General features: G+C 40.7%; 2 protein-coding genes across 3 annotated transcripts; both read left to right on the top strand.

Moving 5' to 3' along the window:
* Positions 1-6,349: 6,349 nt before the first annotated feature.
* Positions 6,350-10,451, top strand: LOC115693527 (2-oxoglutarate and iron-dependent oxygenase domain-containing protein CP2-like). Of its 2 annotated transcripts, none has more exons than XM_030620549.2 (9): positions 6,350-6,777; positions 7,120-7,167; positions 7,435-7,611; positions 7,703-7,853; positions 7,946-8,032; positions 8,614-8,738; positions 8,884-9,002; positions 9,839-9,953; positions 10,038-10,451. In XM_030620549.2, exons 1-9 carry the CDS (start codon positions 6,442-6,444, stop codon positions 10,068-10,070), a joined length of 1,191 nt encoding a protein of 396 aa, XP_030476409.1. In that variant the 5' UTR covers positions 6,350-6,441; the 3' UTR covers positions 10,071-10,451. The 2 variants fall into 2 exon arrangements, with proteins under 2 accessions (XP_030476409.1, XP_030476410.1); XM_030620550.2 differs by having other exon boundaries at positions 6,351-6,777; positions 9,842-9,953.
* Positions 10,452-16,440: 5,989 nt separating this feature from the next.
* Positions 16,441-17,395, top strand: LOC115693525 (E3 ubiquitin-protein ligase RHA2A). Its single transcript, XM_030620546.2, has one exon. The coding sequence runs from the start codon at positions 16,551-16,553 to the stop codon at positions 17,043-17,045; it is 495 nt and encodes a 164-aa protein (XP_030476406.1). The 5' UTR covers positions 16,441-16,550; the 3' UTR covers positions 17,046-17,395.
* The last annotated feature ends 3,948 nt before the right edge of the window (positions 17,396-21,343 follow it).

Here is a 21,343-nt window from a genome sequence, read left to right on the forward strand (position 1 = left end):
CGAATTAGATGATTAAAAACTATCTCCCCTAATCAAATCGCAATTTTTTTGGGATTTTATACAACAATAGACGTAATCTTGAAATCTTTTTTTTAAGGATATTTTCTTGAAATAGAATACCACAATGGGATTATATGTCTATGAACCCAATAATTCATAAGGTTAACATTAGTAAGAAATACACATGGAGGAATATTTTTTCCACGAGAATTACTAGTAACAAGATGAATTAAATACAGTTTCCTCATTTAGAAAATTTATAGGCACTAAAAAGGTGAAGAATCCAGCAACCAGCACCACTTAAGAATATCCAAAATCATGCTTATAAGTTTCCTGAATCGAAAAAGAGAAAATCAGCTATAAGTATCTTCAAGTTCTTGGCCAAATTGACGCAGTACACAGAGGGCATGGGGGGCGCAGAAAGCAAAGAAGAAAGGCTGAAGAAGGTGGAGAAGGCGATACGATCAACCGAGAAGAAGATAGAGCAGGCAAGTCACAAACTGATCAGGGACTTGCACGATGGTAGCGGGCGACCAATCGACAAGAGAGATCGGGAAAGATATCTCCGGCTATCTGCTTTGAGAGCCAAGCGGGATGAGCTGTATAAAGAGAGCAGCAGAATACATTTGGAAGAACAGCAGATTCCTGGTGTGGGGTATGAGAAGGGCAGCTCTAGTGTCATGAGTCAAATTAGGTCAAAGACCAAAAAATAGCGGTAGTTGCGGCACATATGAACATTGGAAATTCTCCAGCAAGATTCTTGAATTCTCATGTGACTTCTTCTTTTTCTATTGCTATACTTTCAGATAAATGATTCTCGACGTGCCCGGCATTTTCAATACGATGGTGTTCTCTTGTGTCGTCGAGAAAGTACTCTTCTTCGAACTCCTTCGTTTTTAATGCGTGTAGGCAGTTGATAGATTGGGTCATTACGTACTGACCATACCAGATGAAGTTTATAGCAGAGGCTGTAGTGTGTCTACATTGTAAAATGCTTGCACATAATCACCTTTTGAATCCAAAGTATTCAAGAAATTCTGTCGAATATCTGGTATAGAGTAGACGAGACATGTACTCTCTTTTTGAGCTATTGCCCGCATCTCCGATCACCAAAAACCTTAAACCAAACACCTTCTTGGGCATTGAGAGAGAGAGAGCTACTTTCACATTGACATATTAACATCTAATTTCCAAGTAAATTGTGTCCGAACATCAAGTTAGAATTTAACGTTACTAAAGTCGAACTTTAAGCATGAAATACGTACAAGGCTAAGTGGAGAGACTGAGCTAAAACTAAATTGACCAGCTTCACAGTTTCTTACAAGTTGAGCCAAGTCCGAGTGAGATAATATAACACTTTTCTATTCTCTTGCTCGTGCAGCATTAATCGTGCTTAGATAACTTACTCATTTCGTTCTCTCTGTTGACTTCACTTGTTCTACGTTGAAATAGTCACACTATCTCTGGTCCGATGTCATTCCAAACTTATGATTTCTTTTCCTTGTACAAAATGCAAATAATATGTCTAGTTAAATATGAGTAAATGATGTGGGGGCCTTGTGTGCTAGGACGTCCTTTGTCAAGTCGATTCGTAAACTTTGCAGTTAATCAAATGAGGTACCAAAGCTTAGGAGAATCCCCTGGCATTACACAAATACTAATTATGCACGAAGATGGAGAAAGGAAGCCTCCATATAGTAGGCAATAAAACATTTTCCTGAGAAGACCTACAATGTTGGTAGAGTGACACCCTACCTCTTACAACCTTCCAAATCCCAGCCAACAGAAGATGAGGCTCAATTGACTTGTTTTGTGTTCCATAGTTGCTAATAAAGATAGTTTGAGGAGTCTCGCATTCAAGCTATTGCCCTTGGTGGCCTTGATCATCCGTTGAAGTTCTAAATTCCAACCTCATACAGAACACCTAATTCCAGTTTGTGACAAAATACTGCGCCATATATTACTTATCTAGGTGCACTCAAAGAATAAGTGATTTTTGTTTTCTATACCGGTCATACAAAAGTTATAATTAGTATCAACTGAAGACAACCATCATGATATGACTACTGATGTCGGTAGCTTATCTCTACAAACAAGCCAGCCGATAAAATTATGATTGCCAATATCACAGGTCCAAATCAATTTATATATCAGTCCACGGCAAATCCCTCCCTTCTAAATTCCATGTCTTTGCAACAGTATGTTTGGCTAGAGATGATAGGTGTTAGAGCAAGTCTTGGTTTGAGAATTCATCACCAACTCCAAGCCATATTACCCTTTTATGTCAAGTTGCATAATGAGAGTATCTCTGCATTTAATCTGATGAACCACGTACTCCATAAGGATGAGGACGGATAATTGATGAGGCTCTAGAGCATGCGGCCCAACAATACTTTGTTTCAGAGTTTTAGATCGAGCAGGCCTAGTCCTCCCTCCTTTTTTAGTGGGGAGAATTATCAAAACAATCATAAACATATTTGAATTGTTTCAATTAAATTATAAACCTTTTGCATTTGAGCCAATTCAGTTCATCTAGCCAATTTTTACCGGCCGACACTGACATGGACGCCGGCTATCCTACGTAGCTAGCACTGATGTGGACCATTTTTAATAATATTTTAATAATTTTCCGAATTTTTTCTTTCCTTTTTCCCTTTTTTTTTTTCGTTCCTTCATCTTCAACCTCTAACAGGTTGCTAGAACCGGCTACTAGCTAGACGCGGGGGTCGGCGAGGTCAGCCCCATCGGCTGCTAGCGAAATCGCCCTCACCCAGCCTAGCCACTAGCAAGGCCAATGCTACTGGTTGGGTGAAGGCAAGCCTTGCCAATGGCCGGCAGGGCCGACCTCGCTGGCTAGAGGTTGAAGATGAAAAGAGGACAAAAGAAGAAAGGGAAAGAAAAGAAAAAAAAAAGGAAAAATAAATAAAAATTCGAAAAAATATTGTAATATTATTAAAAATTATCTACGTCAGCGCTGGCTACGCCGCGTAGGACAACTAGCGTCAATGTCAATGCCGGCAGGCCAAAATTGGCCAGATGGACTAAATTGGCACAAAAGCAAAAGCTTTAAGACTCGATTGGCACAAAAAAAAGTTTGTGACAGAATTGGCACAATTAAAATAGACTTAAGACTATTTTGATAATTTTCTTTTTTTTGGTGAGCATACTACTTTCGATGTAATTTTGTGTGATCTGTGAGTTTCAACTTCCCTACTCATGCAACTTAAGAGTTTCTTTAAAATCACTGAAATCTAATAAGGATTTTTCCAATCAAAATGTGATCGTCTTTTTTCATTAAAAATGCAATCATGACAAATCATACTTTAAAGGTAAAAGCTTGAGAAGGAAGAAATGTGGACATGGAAGGAGGATAAATAGTGATGAAATGTGGGTCATTATTTGAATATTTCCATATGATTATTAATTTGCATTCCTTAAGATTGCATTTGAATGCCAGGATGGGGATTAGGATAAGATGGGAAAAATTACCGGAAAAATCATAAATCTATTATATGGATGACAATTTAGTACTACATTTTTTTAATTTGGCCAATTTAGTTTTAAAACTTTTGATGATTTGCCAATACAGTCCTTCCCGCCAACTTTAACTGGCAATTATTGATGTGGATGCCGGTCATCGTACGTGGCACAGCCAGCTCTGACGCGGACAACTTTTGCAATTTTTTTCAAATTTTTTTTTATAATTTTTTTTTCCACTATGGGCCACGAGAGTCGTCGACCAACCCTGGCCGGCCACTGGGTGAAGGCCATAAAGCCCTCATTGGACTTAGTAGGAACAATGCGGAAAGAAAGAAAGAAATAGAAAAAAAAAACAAAAAAAATCAAAAGAATTTATAAAAAAATTATGAAAAATTTAAGAAAATGTGCAAAATTTATCTATCTTAGTGTTGACTGTGTCACTTAGGACGCCAACATCCACATTAGCAATTTCCAGCCAAAATTAGCCGAAATGACTACGTTAACAAATTGTCAAAAGGTTAAGACTAAATTGATCAAATTAAAAAATTTAGAAATAAATTGGTATCCACGCAATAGGATTAGAACTTTTTCAATAATTATCCATAATAAGATGTGATGATATGAGGTAAGAAACCCCTAAATATATCTTTACATGTTTGGAGTATTACCAAACACGAAAAGTCGAGTAACTCAAAAAATTGGTTAAAAAAACTAAAAATAAGAAATTTGAGATAAAAATCAAGCAAAATAACCCTAGCTAAATGTGGACGATTGACGTTGGACTTTCGTCGCAGCAACAGTCACCTTCGTCCTTGACGAGCACCACGATCATCGTCGCTAGTTTATAACGACCACCACATAGACCCCGTTTGCTTCAGCATTCCCAATGGACTTTCGGCCTTGAAAACCTCATGGGAAAATATTGGGATGTTTGGCAAGCATTCCTAATAGACTTTCGATCGAAAGCCAGCATTGGAAATGCTCAAAGCTCAAAGTTGGTCCGGAGCAGCTTTGGGCTTTCAACATTTGCCAAATGCCGAAACCAATTTTTTCCTTCCCAATATACCCTCAATTATTCTTTAATATTCCGATTTTGCCCCTTGTTGTTACTATATCTTCTTTGCGCGAGGGTGGCTGGCTAGAGCCAACAACACCAAATCGAAAACGGCGAAGAGCCGACGAGGTTGTACAACCCTGACAAGGGCCGTTTGGGTCGCATGACACTGGCAACGGCCACCTAGGTCGCGCGACCCTCGATAGGGGTCGCTCGACCTCAAGCGACAGCCTCTGTAGATAGATCTGGCTCGCTAGCGGCCGTAGCCCTTCGCCATAAGCTTTTTTTTTTAATAAAAAAGAAAATCCCAAAGCTCTTGGCAAAAAAAGATATGTCAAACACTACTTGGGTTAAAATAGCTTCACAAATGATTGTTTATCGAACGCCACTTACATTTCTCCAAGAAGTTTTAACCTAAATGTATTTGCATAGTTGAACCAAACGGGCCCTATCACCACAGTATCAATGAAGAAGCAACTGACAATCAAGGAAGGGCAAGTGAAAAAGCTACACTCTATTTTCATTGCGGCATTACATTATTTTACGGATAAAATCGCTGCTAGGTGACTTTTTAATATGATGCCACATTAGCTTTTCTAGCGGCAAGTTACCGATGTAATCTAAAAATAATTTTAGATTTTATAATTATAATGCTGATTTTTTTCACATTCGTACAGTTTAATTTTCATCTCCTCCCGTTTATTACTGGTGGGTTATAACTTATAAACATGACATCATCCGTATATACATTTAGTTAAGTTGCATGTAAATAGTGTTTGTACTAATAACTCATCCATTCAGAAAAAAAAGCGGCTGATGGGATTCCATCCAATGAGGGTTGGGGCCTTTTGGGTCACATAATTGAGTGCCTCGAAAATGCTCTATGAGTGTCCTCAAGACACTTGTCGAACAAATTAATTTAGAATAATTTAATCTTTGAAATAGTAATTATATGTAATATAAGAGTGATTATCTTACTGAAAACTATAATGCTGCTAAATTCATTTTTAATGGCCACTGCTTTTACCATTGACAAAATTAGTGAAAGGGGAGAATGTATTTTATGCGATTAATATACCACAAGTAGTGTCACGGATAACCAATCAATTAAGAGCGAGATATACAGATACACTTAGCGTTAGATAGGATGAGATTCATAATACACGGATTATGGTAATTAATCACATAATCACTGCCACATTACTTAACGATATCATATTGTATATATGATCACATATATTATAGGGTTAATACCACGAAAAACCCCAAACTGGTACACCTATGACAAATTTATTCCAAACTAATTTTTTTACCACGAAAAACCTCGAACTGGTAAATTTATGGCAAATTTACTCTCTGTTAAATTGAATTAATACTACAAAAAATCACAAACTGGTATACCTGTGACAAATGGAGGGTAAAACCCCAAATTGGCACGTTTGTCAAGCTGTCACGTGTCATCCAACTCAGAAATTTGACGATAAAATTTAAAAGAAATTAATATAGGGTAAAATTGTCACAGATGTACTAATTTAGGATTTTTTGTGGTCAAAAAATTAGTTTAAGATAAATTTATTACATATGTACCCGTTTAAAGTTTTTTGTAGTATTAACCTTATATTATATTATATAATATTATATTATATTATTTTATATAATATAATATATTATATAATATATGATATATTGTACATGACACTTTTCGGGAGATCGAAAAGTGGGCCCGATTTAACCTTACATTACACCGTCCACGTCATCAAAGGGTCCCGCCATCGCAGGCGCGCACACACATTCCTCACTCCTCTCTCCTAATCACCAGCTTCTTCTTCTTCTTCTTCTTCCTCAGGATTCCCCCCTGAAACCCTAACGGAAACTCCGATTCGCAGAAGACGCGGGGGGCCCCAGCAATGTCGGTGGACGCCTCCCCTGCCGATCGATTCAAGCAGTTCCAACCGGCCAGCCCCGCGAGCAACGGCAACGGCAACGGCAACGGCAACGGCGTCCTCCTCGGGGCCTCCCCGGCGTCGGCCAGAGCGGCCCACCGGCTCCGCCTGAACCCCACCGCCGATCACGAGCCGGACAGCTACGAGGACCTGCAGAGCCAGCTCGATTTCAGCCCCATGCTCTTCAGCTCCCTGGAGCGCTACTTGCCTCCTACGCTCCTGTCCCTCTCCCGCGACGCCAAGGTCGACTACATGCGCGACATCCTCCTCCGGTACTCCCCCGAGGGCGAACGCACGCGTGTGAGTGCTCTTTCCCGTGGCGGTAGAAATGTCGATTCTAGGCATTGGATTGTATGAGCTTTGGGACGAGAGGTTGCTAATGCAATGCATGATCCACGTGGTGGTCGTTGAATATTGCTGCATTTCGTATGATTGTTTGAAGCTTTGACCCTAAATGTGCCGGTTTATCCTGTGATTTGGTAACTGAGTACGTATCGAGGGAGGGGCTGAAGAGAGTTTATTCAGATCCCGAGAGTGAGCTGCGTGTTTTTCTGCAGTCTTCTTTGTTGTCTCAGTTTCGGGCTTGACTATTGTGGTTTTCACGTAGTCATTGCAGTTCACGATTGTACTAATTGTTGACAGGTTCTAAGGCATCGAGAATACAGGCAGAAGATTCTAGCTAACTATAAGGTAACCTTTCACGTAAATGTAGCTATTTCAATGTCTTTACTTTGACAGCAGGTGAAGGTTTCAACTCCTTTTTTATGAGAAGGAGCCGTATATCACCACACTGTCGTGGCAGGTTGATGTATATGTGATGTTCCAAAGGACATTTTGAGCCTTCAATTGTTGTTTGCATAAGAACGTACCAATGCTTAACCCATTTCTGTCAAAATGGTTCTCTTTATGCAAGTAAGTAGATGCTATGGGCTTCTTAACCTTCCCTCATCTCTGTAGCCTCTGCACAGAGAGCTTTACACCATGCACGCTGCAAGTTTCTTTGTGCCCTCGTTTCTGAGAGCGTTGAAGGAAAACACAGAAGAGAGTTTTAGAAGTATAATTACTGAACCCTCACCGGGGATATATGTATTTGAGATGCTTCAGTCACGGGCCCGTGCAATGTTATTGTCCGAGGTATCATTTCACTTTTCTTGCCATTATGTGGCACTCTGTTTTCAGCTTGAGTTTAGTAGCTGTGTTGTCTTATCAGGTTCTGATTGCTTAGGTAGAGAACTTTGAAAGATGGGTCCATGACACAAATTTCAGGATCATGCGACCAAATACGATGAACAAATATGGAGTTGTCCTTGACGACTTTGGTTTGGAGAACATGCTTGCCAGAATGATGGATGAATTTGTTCGTCCCATAGCTAGAGGTAATATGAATTAAATATCCATTCTGTGATTTATAGAGGGAGGCTGTGCATAATGTACTCTAGACTTGAAAACTCTCATTATATCTTTGCAGTTTTCTATCCAGAAGTTGGCGGGGCAACCCTGGATTCTCATCATGGTTTTGTTGTTGAATATGGAATGGATAGGGATGTTGAACTAGGTGGGTAATCATTTAATTCAATCATTATCAATTGTATGATACTATCTATTTGGATTTCTAAATGATGTGTAGTTGAAAATTTTCTTTAAATCATTTGCTTTATCCTTTCGCATCGAAAAGTCAAAAGTACTGAACTTGCTGGCGAAAATCTCACTCCATATAGCTTCTCAAGGCTGATTTGCTTTGCAGAACATTTGATTGATCTTTCCGGAAGTTTTTATCTAATCCAGGTTTACAAAGCAAATGCAGCCCGCTACTCTACGTATAATATATTTTAGTTTACTCAAATGTCCATAATCGATGTTGCTGTGGTGGTCCCTTTATGCTCAATAGAGACTTGTACGACAATTCTATAATTTTTTTTTGTAAGATCATATTTTTAGCCTTACCTCTCTCTCTCTCTATTAATTAGTTGGTTTTTTTTTCTGATATTATCTTACATGCATCGCGGTTTTTTGCCTTTTTCGGTTGCCTCTTCATTTTTGTCACCTGTTGGTTATCCTCCACCTTCTTCCTTGAAATTGAAGTTCTGGATTCTTCTTTCTAACTCTTAAGGAAGTGGAACGACTCTGTTTTTTCAGGTTTCCATGTAGATGACTCTGAAGTCACTTTAAATGTTTGTTTGGGTGAGCAATTTTTGGGTGGAGAATTGTTCTTTCGTGGCGTTCGATGTGATAAGCATGTAAACTCAGAGACACAGCCAGAGGTATGCAAACCTGTTATTTTGTTCTTGTGTAGCTATGTTGTTTAATATGCATTGATGAAGTGTAGGTTTCTGTTTCGCTGTACTTCTTAGATTTTTATCTGTTAAGTGCTCATTCACTTCACTGTTGTTAAATGCTCTTGTGCAGGAAAGCTTTGACTATGACCATTTGCCTGGTCATGCAGTTCTGCATCGTGGTCGCCATCGTCATGGTGCTAGGGCCACAACATCTGGACATCGGGCCAACTTAATTATGTGGTGCAGAAGGTACCATCCCTTCCATCAGTTTGCTATCATCTGCCTTCTTGAAGTACCTCACTTCGTGATTTGGTCTTCTTACATGGCATTAATTTATATGATTTCCTTTCTTGGTAATACTGGTGTTAATATGCAAGTGATCTACAGCCAAAGCATTGCCACCATCTTTCACAGTGGTCATCTTTTTCTCTGATAATGTCACTACCCTTTTAGCTCAATCTTAATTTAACACACACCTCCTGAGCTAAAATTTAACAACGGATTTGAAGTTTCAAAAGTCTAATAGCATGTTCCAGATATTAGATTTATTATAATTTGTTCTGGATATTCGGTGAGTTAAGTTGAATTTTAGCTATCTTAATTTCAACAGAAGCCTAATTTGGATTACTTATCAAATGGAGTCTCTTTTGAGTATGTCGATTACCAAATATCTTCTAAGTCGAATTCAAACATATGGACAAGCAAAATGAGGAAGACCAAAATCAAATTCCAATCATAATAGAGAAGATAAATCAAGCATGAGTTGGGTATCAAATAACAAGCTTCTTAAATTTGAACCCAGTTTAAATGCCATTTATAAATTCATGCGTCGTCTCTTTCTTGTCTACAGATATGCTAACACAAATCTTTAGCTAAAGCAAATTGTTTAACGACATTTGAGCTTTGGAGATGGTAAGAAATGCATCCTTTCAGTACAATATTGCCTCGCGATGGTAAAAGATGGGAAGCTTAATTTTAACAGAGCTAGAATTTTGTAACCGTGTGATGCTGTGTTTTTGGTCTCTTTTTCTGCTGGATGACTTCTTTAAATTAAGCTGCCTGACCTGTGTCAAACACCTTCGAAGCAGTTCTGTCTTTCGAGAGCTGAGGAAATATCAGACAGATTTCTCTAGCTGGTGTGGGGAGTGCCTACGCACCAAGAGAGCAAGGCATCAATCGTCACTCGCCAGCACCAAATTGGTATGATTTCAATTCGAGCTCATGGAAAAGTTAAGATTTTGATATTTCTTGGTAACAATATATGCTGTCTCAAATTTTATTCAGGAGTTGATGAAGAGGGAAAGAAGAGCATCTTGAGTTATTATGCACGCCACCCCCTTGTTATGAACTTGTAAATCACCTTTCGTATTTGTGAATCCAAAGGAGCGTCATCCATGATATAGCAATCAATCTCCACCATCGCTTCCCCTCTGCTGATTTTGGAGTGCTCGGTAGCTGTGCATAAAAAAAGCAGTCCAGGTTAAGTGCATGAGGTGCTTCAAATTTATTTTTTGACGTGTTGCTTGTTCTAGTGGAGGACGTTCCTTGTTTCGCCGTGACAGTAGTTCTTCGTGCCAATTGACTTGTGATGTTAGATTCCAAAGATATTGGTTGTACGATCTTTTTTTCGGTGAATATAAGAGGCTAGCACAAAGGGTAGCCTTAAGATATCTAACTCGAAGGCGGGTTAGAGAGAAATCTTGCTTCTGCGCGTGTTCTAGGGCCAAAAGTGGCCAACTAATCAGCGGGCTTGTTGCCTAATCTCAACACATGGTGCACCTGAATAGATTGATGTTACTGAATTTCATGAAGAATGCTCCTGAGCAGTGGGTTGTGCCATTTTCATATTTATGTGAATCAAGGCATAGATGTTGAGGATCGCAAAATCCTAATATTGTCAGCTGTTGACTTTGTACTTTAAGATCGGGCCCTGAAAAATAAAGGGTAACCAAGATTTTTGGTAATAGAAGTGCAAGGTGTGGAAGTTCAGTACCCTTCGACTTTGGAATGGAAAAAGATTGATTTTTGTGTAACGTAGGAGAGGTTTAAATTTCCGGGGTTAAGTGCGAATGTGTTATAGGATGCGTTTATTTTGTAGAAAATTAAAGATTTGGAGAATATTTTCTAAAAAAATAATTGCTACGAAAATAAATAAATTAAAAATATTCTCGATGTCTACTAAAATGTTTGGGTATAAATCGTTATCGATAGTAAAAAAAACTTTCATCGACTAATTGTTTTAATCTACACAAACGATTTTTTTTAGAATATTGAAAATGTCAACTCCAAGTCTCTTTTCTCGTCCCATGAACTGTTGGAGAGATTTCGAATAGATTTCGAATGTTTAACCTGTGAGGATGATGCCGTTCGCACGTCTCAATTGTCTTACTTTGTTTTTTACTCCTATTTCCATCCGCCAGGGTACGTGTTTAGTAGGGACTGATATGTATGTGGGATGTTTCTGTGGCACAAGCAAGCCTGTACAATACGAGAATTACGACCCTTCAAAAGGGAGAGTTCCATCAATCGGGGCCCGGCACGTCGTCTTCATCTCATCTAAAGATTAGATGGGGTGTCATTTGATTAATCAAAAGCGAGAGACAGACGTAGAGAACATCGCATCCGCTTCGCCAATTAACCAAGTGGGTGTGGAAACAGAGATGATGATGATGATGTCTTATCTTTTGCTTTTTGTTAATTGTGCAATTATTGACGGCAAGAATAGAAGTATAATCGGAGTGCGCAAGTGACTAAATCACACATTGACGGTTGAAAGTCGCGGATGCGCACCACTTATTGGCCGAGGGGAAAGCCTATCCTTCGCTTTTGCCGTCCAGTCTCCATTGGAGAACATCCTAGACTTTCTATTCTTATTCTTAAGGTCCCGCCATCTTTTTCAAATTTAATATTTCTCGAGCTTATATCATATTCAAATTTTATTATATTATAAGCTATACACAACCCTCGTTCCTTATCTAAGTGAAGACTCTAGAGAGCCCTCTTCTCAAGGTCTACTCCCTCTAGGGCTTCATGAATTCTTTTCATTTTGTCTTTTGTTCTTTCATTGAGAATTGTTCTCTCCGAGCAGTGGTTGTTGGCACCTATCAAATCTGGCTGCGTATTTCTTTTGAATAGCAAAATGGGGGTGGGAAAAGTACATAGTTAGGTTAGGTCGAGTCAATATGCTTATGTGTTGACCAAAAACATAATCGACCCAAAAAAAAGAGATGCCTATGTGATGCTACCGAACAAGGAATGTAAGTCTTTCTAGGGTATGGTACGCATTACCTCAGACCAAAAAAAAAAAAAAAATTATTGGGTGCAGCACCATTTAGAAAAACAAAAGTATAATTATTTGTTGCGGGGCAATAAATTGAGTAGAAAAGGTCATTTGTATAGATTAGGTTAGCGTGAATCAATTTATATGAGCGAGATTATAATACTTGATATAATTACACCCTGAAAAAATAATATTTTTTTTTCCCTCAGACACTTCTACGGTGCCTTGACGGACAATTCCTTCAATTAAATATATCTTTTCGCCAAATGTACCTACTTTTAACAAGAGCGCGCATCCCACAATCTCGACTTTTATAACTTAAGTAAGCTGGGCGATATCAGCTCTCTAGATGTGGTACATGAAGTGTGGTATTGTATCTTCACATCGAATCAGCACATATTAACCCACCATAAATAAATAAAAAATTACACTAATTTTCTTGAGGGCTACATATTAAGTAAGGTAATTTAAAAAGAAGAAAAAAGAAAAATGAATGAGTAGCAGGGTCGGTGGTCCACTGATCTTCCTTGGAGGGTGAAGATTCCACCATTTTTTTATTTTGTTTTTTTTAAATTAATTTTTAGTTTGCAATATGACTCCAACTACTATTAATTGATGCGTGTGTAGATAATTGTGCCGGAGATCGCGGCAAATCCCAATCTCGGAGGCGGTCGTTGTCCCGACTGTCCGATCTCTCGCCGTCCCAATGTCCACTTGCGTTTGTTTACTAATTGCGATTACTTATCGTAATGCATAAAACTTTGCCTTTTCTTTTTCTTTTTTAATTTTCCCCCAAATTGTTTTCATTCTAGTTGGCATATGAGACTATGAGTACCATATCAGCGTTTCGTTCGGCATCCGAGGAAAGCTTTTTGGGAATATGAAGAAGATCGAGGTTAATTTTTTCGAAATGCAAATAATATTTGGTAAGATGTAATCGAAAATTGTATTGAGAATCAACTTTGGTTCATACGGCGTTTGAAAAAAAAAATTACATTCTTCGTAAAGGACTTTAGTCGAATATTTAAATAAATTAATAAAATGAAACAAGAAAAACTGCGTCGGCGACGCTAGGCTATCAGACACTGGTGAGCAAGGCGATCGGATTTGACTCGTTGGCGACATCGCATTGGGGGTAAAAGTGGAGTATCATAAGTTTAGTGAAGGCGGAGTTGGAAGAAAAAGTTTATTAAATTCTCAAAGTTGCTTTTCGAAAAAGTTGAAGGCCCAGGTCTGCCTTGGGCTTCAACTTTGCCGATGCCAACATTTCCCCAAAGCGATCTAGAAAACGTAAACCGAATGCCTTGGATTTTAGAAATCCAAAGGTTGCGTTTGGTCGTCTTGATTTCTTAGCCAGTAAATGACTGGATAAGATAAGATATGAAATATATGGATTTTGCTATATCTTATCCATTATTTGGTAAATTGCACAAGTAAAATGTGATATTTTCATATATTGTCGTGTTCATTGTTTGTTATGATTGGCATACCATTGCATATGAACCTTAAAATTGCACAAATAGATATGGTAATAATCTCTTACAACACTCTCGCCTACTTCATTTTTATTTGCTTGTTTATTGTTTCCGTCTCTTTTTTATTTCTTTTTTCCTTTTCCATCGTTCTCTAATAAAAATTTATTAAATAGTAAACTATACTAAATATACCTAAAATATGTAATAAATATAAGGGTTAATACCACGAAAAACCCTAAACTGGTACACTTGTGACACATTTACCCCAAACTATTTTTTTGACCATAAAAAACCCCAAACTGGTACACCTGTGACAATTTTACCCCGAACATACCACAAAAAACCCCAAACTGATACACATGTGACAATTTTACCCCAACTAATTTTTAATATTATTTTTTTTTTCTGAATTTTTTTGAATTTTTTTTTTCTTCACTTCAACCTCTGGCCGGTCGCCGGTCCGGCGACCGGCCAGAGGTGGAAGTCGGCGAGGGCCGCCCTCGGCAGCCGCTGGCAAGGGCCGCCCTCGCTCGACTCAGCAAGGGCGGCCCGCTCGCTCGACTCGGCAAGGGCGACCCTCGCCGGATCTAGCGAGGCGGCCCTCGCCGGCCGGGCGAGGACGGTCCTCGCCCGACGCCGGCGGAGGGCCGCCCTCGCCCGACTCGGGCGAGGGCCGTCCTTGCTCGCCCAGTGAAGGCCCTCGCCGAGCCGGCGAGGCGGCCCTCGCCCAACGCAGGCGAGGGTCGCCTCGCCCGAGTCGGGCGAGGGTCGCCTTGCTCGGGCGGGCGAGACAGCCCTCGCCGGATGCCGGCGAGGGCAACCTCGCCCGACGCAGCGAGGGTCGCCCTCGCCCGAGTCGGGCGAGGGTCGCCCTTGCCCGGGCGGGCGAGGACGCACTCGCCCGACGCAGCGAGGGTCGCCCTCGCAAATCCCGGCGAGGGCAACCTCGCCCGATACCGGTGAGGGTCGCCCTCGCCTGAGTCGGGCGAGGATCGCCCTTGCCCTGGGCGGGCGAGAACAGCCCTCGCCCGACGCCGGCGAGGGCGGCCCCCGCCCGACGCAGGCGAGGGCGGTCCTCGCCGGATCTGGCGAGGACGGCCCTCGCCCGACGCAAGCGAGGGCAGCCCTCCCCCAATACTGGCGAGGGTGACCCTCGCCGGATCTAGCGAGGACGGCTCTAGCCCGACGCCGGCGAGGGCGGCCCTCGCCGGCTTCCACCTCTAGCCGGTCGCCGGACCGGCGACCGGCCAGAGGTTGAAGATAAAGAAAAAAAAAATAAAAGGAAAAAAATAAATACAAATAAATAAAAATTCGAAAAAAATAAAAAAATAATATTAAAATTTTAATTCAGGGTAAAATTATCACATATGTACCAGTTTGGGATTTTTTGTGGTAAGTTCAGGGTAAAATTGTCACAGATGTACCAGTTTGGGGTTTTTGATGGTCAAAAAAATAGTTCGGGGTAAAATTGTCACAGGTGTACCAGTTTGGGGTTTTTTATGGTCAACAAAATAGTTTGGGGTAAATGTGTCACAAGTGTACCAGTTTAGGGTTTTTCGTGGTATTAACCCTAAATATAAATACTAAATATATATTTTTCTGTATGGAATTTATATCATAACCAGAATTCCATTTAAATTTTGGTGATGGAGGGGCAGCAGCAGTGAGCGCCAGCCTCTTTTGCTTTTTTTTTATTGTCTTTTTAAAAAAAAAGAAATTTAGCCTTTTTTTTATCTTTTAATCTAATTCCATTAAACTTTGGTTAAAGAAATTAGGTTTTGGACTAAAATAACGTTGTTTTAGTTTTATGTTTCATGTTTTTGTAAGGTTAATACCATAATGATAGAGATGAAATAAATAAATAAAAATTCGCATCAACATTTTTCTTTAATCAAGTTGGACAGAGTTAACAAAATAACTTGACTTGATTGTGCTTTTGTAAGTTTTAGAATTTAATCGCATTTTCATGATAAATTTTAGAACATTCAGTACACTTATCTTAAAATTTATAAAACTCAAAAAGAACAAATGAAGCTATAACTTCTTGAAAAATCTTACAATTAGGAAATAGGGTAGAAAAGATCATACATCCGCTTTCAAAATAGATGGTGAGGAAAAGGTCATACACGAGGCAAAGGGGAGCCTATAGTCACGTTCTATACTCATCATTTTCTCACCCTTCTAATGTGCAATCCGAAACCGATTAGGCATCTGGTCCGGTCGATAACCCTACATTAACAGCAATCAAAACTGGTCAAAAACCATGCAAACTGGTGAATCCCGGCCGGATTGAACCAAATGGAAAAGTAGGATTGCAAAGGGGTTGAGTCGAGCCTTTGACCTCTTGATGCGCAATACTCATGCTTGACCATCTAATCTAAGCACACCAACACTACACTACATATATTCATTTCATGAATCACTCGGTTTTCACGGCTCGACCGATCAAACCGCGCACCCATGACTTTCGATATGGCATTTGAAACATCGCCCTCGCTTCCCCCCTCCTCTCTCTCTCTCTCTCTCTCTCTCTCTCTCTCCTACTCTCATTCGGCGAGAGCCTCAGCCACTTGGCCTAATTATTGTTGCGGCCATAAGTTTTCTCAAAGATCATTGGCAAAATCACAATCCAAACTTTGCAACTTGATTCCGACAAGCATCTTTATCCACATGCATCCGGCCGCCACCCCCCCAATCGAAAAAAAACAGGAAAATCAACAAAGTTGCTATCAAACGAAAAAAATAAAGAAGAAAAACCCATTATTTAATAAATAAATAAAAACATCTCAGCTTTGATTTTTTTTTTTCGATTTTTTTGGAATTTTCTCCAATCAAAAGAACCCAAACCTTTTTCCAAATGGAAGGAACCATGGGCCCCGCACAGCACATGCTTTTGCTATAATACAGCGCACGACCCTCTCCCACTGTTTTGGCCATCCACTCCACGACCCCGACCCCGACCACGACCAAACCCAAACCTCTCCATCTCCATCTCTCCTTCCTCCATCCTGCCGGAACGCAGTCGAAATCATCGAACCGGCGATGTTGCAGAGCCAACTCTACGATGTCTCCTCCGACTCCATCCCCCTCCTCCTCCTCGCCGTCGTCGCCCGCAGCGTCCACCACCTCCGCTCCCTCATCCTCGCCCTCCTCCACCCCCTCCGCCTCTCCAGATCCGCCCACCGCCCCTCCTCCGACCCCGCCGACCCCGTCGACGCCGCCCTCATCGGCTCCGGCCTCGCCGGCCTCATCGCCCTCGCCGACCACCTCAACCAGAACCGGCTCTCCTCCCGCCGGTGCTGCGCCCCCGCCGGTCGCCCCGACTGCGTGGTGTGCCTCTCCGTGCTGAGGGAGGGCGAGCAGGTGCGGGAGCTCGGGTGCCGCCACGTCTTCCACAAGGCGTGCCTCGACGGGTGGCTCCAGCACCTGAACTTCAGCTGCCCGTTGTGCCGGTCGCCGCTTGCGTCCGGGGAGCCCGCGGACGCCGCGGGGAGGCGCATGGGGAGAGAGCTGGTGGAGTGGTTCTCTCTACGCTGAGCCCTGCCCGTGGGGCTCCGAGTTACAAAACCATGTCTCGTGCCATCATCTGTTCCGCCGCAGAAACGGTAAAAACTTCCATCTGCTCTTTTTTACGGTCCTTTTGACCCACTCTTTTTTAACCCTCTGTTAGGGTTGTTTTCATCTCTTTTTCTTATTGTTCATATGGTTTTTTTTTGGGGCTCTTTTCTTGCCATTTTCAATAGTGGGGGTTGTGAGAGATGCATGTGCAAAGATGATGTTTTGGTTGGCCCTTGGGTTTTTTGAAGAGCTCCTGTTGGGAAGCTCTTTTTCACTTGTTGTATAATGTCAACCTTTTGGAGAAATCTAATAAATGGCATTTACCATTATTATTGTGTTATTGTTATTGTTATTACACCATCATTAGTATCATTGTTATCTTAATGTTATCGTGGGACAAGTGAGGCTAGTAGTATTCTTGTGTAGTATTCTTATTGGCCTTTTCCCCCCTCGTTTCATAGATAAGTAAGCGAAGAATCTCTTATAACTTATTTGCGATTTGAATGCTAACCACAAATATCATACGACATAGCTTTTGGATCGACAATTCTTATCGATTGCAAACTCTATCTTGTCGCGCTCGCATGTTCGGGGCATGACTATGGTCATAATTTCAGATGATAACAAGTACTAATAGACTAAAACTACTCGGCGAAGTACTTCATGCGGAGCTTATGGTCAAAAGGAAACAACGAAGTATATTATAATGATTGTACATGCGTTTCCGACGAGTTAAATTATATGCCGGACTTCTCTTTGATAATTTTGACCGATGTGTGAGAGCTTCGATTGTAGTTTCTCTTTCATCAAACTTGTACGACAATTCAAGAGGAGGTTCTCTCTATTAATGTCCGTAACATTTTGCAAGATTTATCGAACCGTTCAAGCGATTGCTATATCGAACTCAAATCAAACAAGCACAGAAATGGTCGGTGGTGTCCGGGACAAGTACCACAAAAGCATCCACTTCGTAGAATGACAAGCGTTGCTTTCTGATTTTCCGGTGTTTCGATGATCGTAAAACTTATCAATCTACGGAAAATATTTTTCACGGACTAAAAACAACAAGAGATTGGGGGAATACAATTTCCCCTTCTCGGAAGAAGGAAATCACTTTTTCTAAATTACCAAACAAATGAAAACTAACTCTTTTCCTTGAATATGGCTACCATTGAAAATATTTTCCATTATCATAAAGTTTCAGTTAAACAAACATAACATAAATTTTTACGTTATGTGCATATATAAATAAGAGGATAAATTTGAGATGATCAAGTGTCCAATCAAGGAAATGAACATTCTTATTTACCCTTCAATTCAATTAGACCTGTCAAACGGGTCAAGTTAAGTCGAAAATGATTCAACCCAAATTAACTCATTAATTTAATCTGTTTTGACCTATTTTCATATAATGCAAATGTAGTGACTCGTACCCGACCGAACCCTGTACCCGACTCATACCCGACTTGACTCATATTGCTAAAACACTTTCATATTTAACCTAATCTAGGAAAACCCATATCCAAATAGAGATGGGAGTGCGGAGTGAACGAGTGCGAGATCAAGTGAGACGAGAGAGAGTCATCGAGGTGAGTTGGGTCTAAGTACGTTATGAACCCATTTACTCCCATATTGTTTTGGATTTTACCATTCTAAACCCACTTATGACCCATTTACCGAATATAATTAACTCATATAAAAATTTAGTCCATCAATATACGTTAAGAAATTAGCTTATAACCTATTTTGACATGTCTAAATTCAATTTCGGAATTGGGAAGTAGTGGACCCAATCCTGTCGGCATTGACATTAGGGAGCTACACATAAAAAAAGGAATTGATTGCCGCCCCTAATCACTTGTTGTCGACATTGTCAACTTTAATTATTGGGAACGAGAGTTTATCGGATGAAGTGGCTTTATTCTCCTCCGATCCCTTTCGAGTCGTCGACGCTGATGCAATATGAGCTGCCTTGGTGCGTTAAGAAAGAATTTAAGCCACCCAAAACCTGTTGAAAGGTACATTTTTTCTCCCCGTTGATCTAATTTTAAAATTACATTTTATCGAAAATGGCTTCTAGATTCTCGATAAGAAATATTAATTATGGTTGGAATATCGTACTTTTATCCATGACATATTGAAATGAGAATATATTTTCAAATTTCGACGTTGTTTGATGTGTATTGAAAATCGCTCGATCTATCTTTAGATTCTTATCGAGTGCCTCGATGTGTTTATTAACTGCACCATCTTGAAAAATTAAATTTTGAAGTGAAAAAATGGACGTTTATTATGTCACTCCCAAGTAATCATGAGACACTTGGGAAAATTTCTTATTTTTCCTTCTGATGGACGGCAAGAATGGGGCAAAAGGACACTATAAGTGCCATAAGTTGTGTATGAATGACACTTTGGTGCCATAACTTTTTTTTGGATAACTTTGGTGCCAAGTCGGAGGAAAAATGAATCACTTTAGTGACTCCGGCTAAAATTCTAGCCAAAAAGCTGACCTGGCGTTTTTTTATTTAAAAAAAGAGCGTGACGTGGATATTCGGTTCAAAATTTGATTTCCACGTGGACGAGCAAAACGACGTCGCTCAGTCAAAGGTCTTAGCATCGCGTCGTCGTTGTCATTGCATCGCGAGTCACGCCCGTTCTTCTGTTGTCTCCCTCGTCCAGTCGCCGTCGCCCGTTGCTCATCGCTCCTGGCGCCCTCATCCCGCCGCCGTCGCCCGTCGCTCGTGGCGCCCTCATCCCGTCGCTGTCACCGTCTCTTGCCTTCCCCTTGTGGTCGGTCGGCATCGCTCCCTCATCTTGTGGACTGAGCATCACTCGTCCCATCGGCGTCAGTCCCGTCTCTGTGGCAAATTACGAAGGTCAGTCTTCAAATAAGGGCTGTTAATTTCTATTTTGCTGAATTGATCGACACATTGTGCCTCATTGTCCCATGTTTCACTCAATTAATTGGTAGATTAGGGCTGCCTTCGGGATATTAGCGTTTGAAGTCGGAAATTAGGGCTCGAACTTGGGAAATTGGGGCTCGAACTTGAAATTAGGTCTTGAACTTCTGAAATTAAAGCTTGAACTTCATAAATTATGGCTAGTTGTTCGGATATTAGGGCTTGAAGTGGATTCGGTTGTGTTGGTGTCGGGCTGAGTATATGCTATAGACTGTGGTCAATGTGGGGACCTCTGTCATTGTCTCCCATGTGGTCTGATGGTGGCTTTTTCAATCTTGTCGACCATGCAGGGGATCTCCATGTGAAGCTGTGCTCTTTTTCCCATGTGGTGTGGTCCTGAAAGCTAAAATATTGACTTTTTTGGCTTTTTTCCTTCAATGCAGGGTCGACATGGGGGATAAAGATACAATTCTCGGCATCATTGTTCGTTATGGAGGAGAATTTGTCATCGGCACTGATGAGTAGGAATACTTTGGGGGACTTGAAAGTACTGTTTATTTCGATAGAAGCAAGCCAACATTTATTAATCTCGTGAGGGATATAGTTCAACAATTAATATGCAAAATAGGAAGTTTGAATTATTGTGTTCCTGGAAGGAGCTTGAAGGACGGCATTAGAAACTTTCATGATGATAATGGTGTTAAGGATATCATATACCATTATTTTCATGGAAAAGAAGCTATTGTGTATGTTGAGTCCTATAGTGATGGTGAATCTGATGAAGGGGCTGAGGGAGGAGACGTAGGGGATGGTGCTGCTTTACCTAGTACTCAGGTTGATGCTAGTTCTATTATAGATGAAGCTGGACATGAGAGGCAAGAGAGGGAGGAGAGGGAGGCAAGCCATGCAACGAGTGAAGAGTTCACTGGATTGTTGTGGGAAGTTGCTGCATCTAGTGAATCAGATGATGAGGGTGTGGCAAATGTAAATTTGCACAATTAAGGCAAAATCAAAGTGAATTTGAGAGAAAATCAGTAGCTGCACTTGGAGGATTGAATGAAGCTGAACCAGGACATAGAATTGATGGAGCTCCAACTGAAGGTAACGATACTGATTATGAAGAAAGTGGCTCTGATGAACAAAATGATAGTTCTGAAAATCAGCATGAAGATGATGATCCCGTTGTGCGCAGAAGGAAACGTAAGTATCCGTTCTATGATCCTGGTTCTTCTTCTTCTGTGTTGACTGTAGTTATGAAATTTTCTGATGCCAAACAGTTCAAAGAAGGGATTATCAAGTATTCAATAGCTGAATAGAGGAGTTTTCAGTTCACTTGAAATACAAAGGACTATGTTAGAGCAAAGTGTTTTCAACCTA

This window comes from Syzygium oleosum, unplaced genomic scaffold, assembly GCF_021117445.2.
Source record: "Syzygium oleosum isolate NSW1041296 unplaced genomic scaffold, Sole_v2.1 Sole_v2.03, whole genome shotgun sequence".
Lineage (NCBI taxonomy): Eukaryota > Viridiplantae > Streptophyta > Magnoliopsida > Myrtales > Myrtaceae > Syzygium > Syzygium oleosum.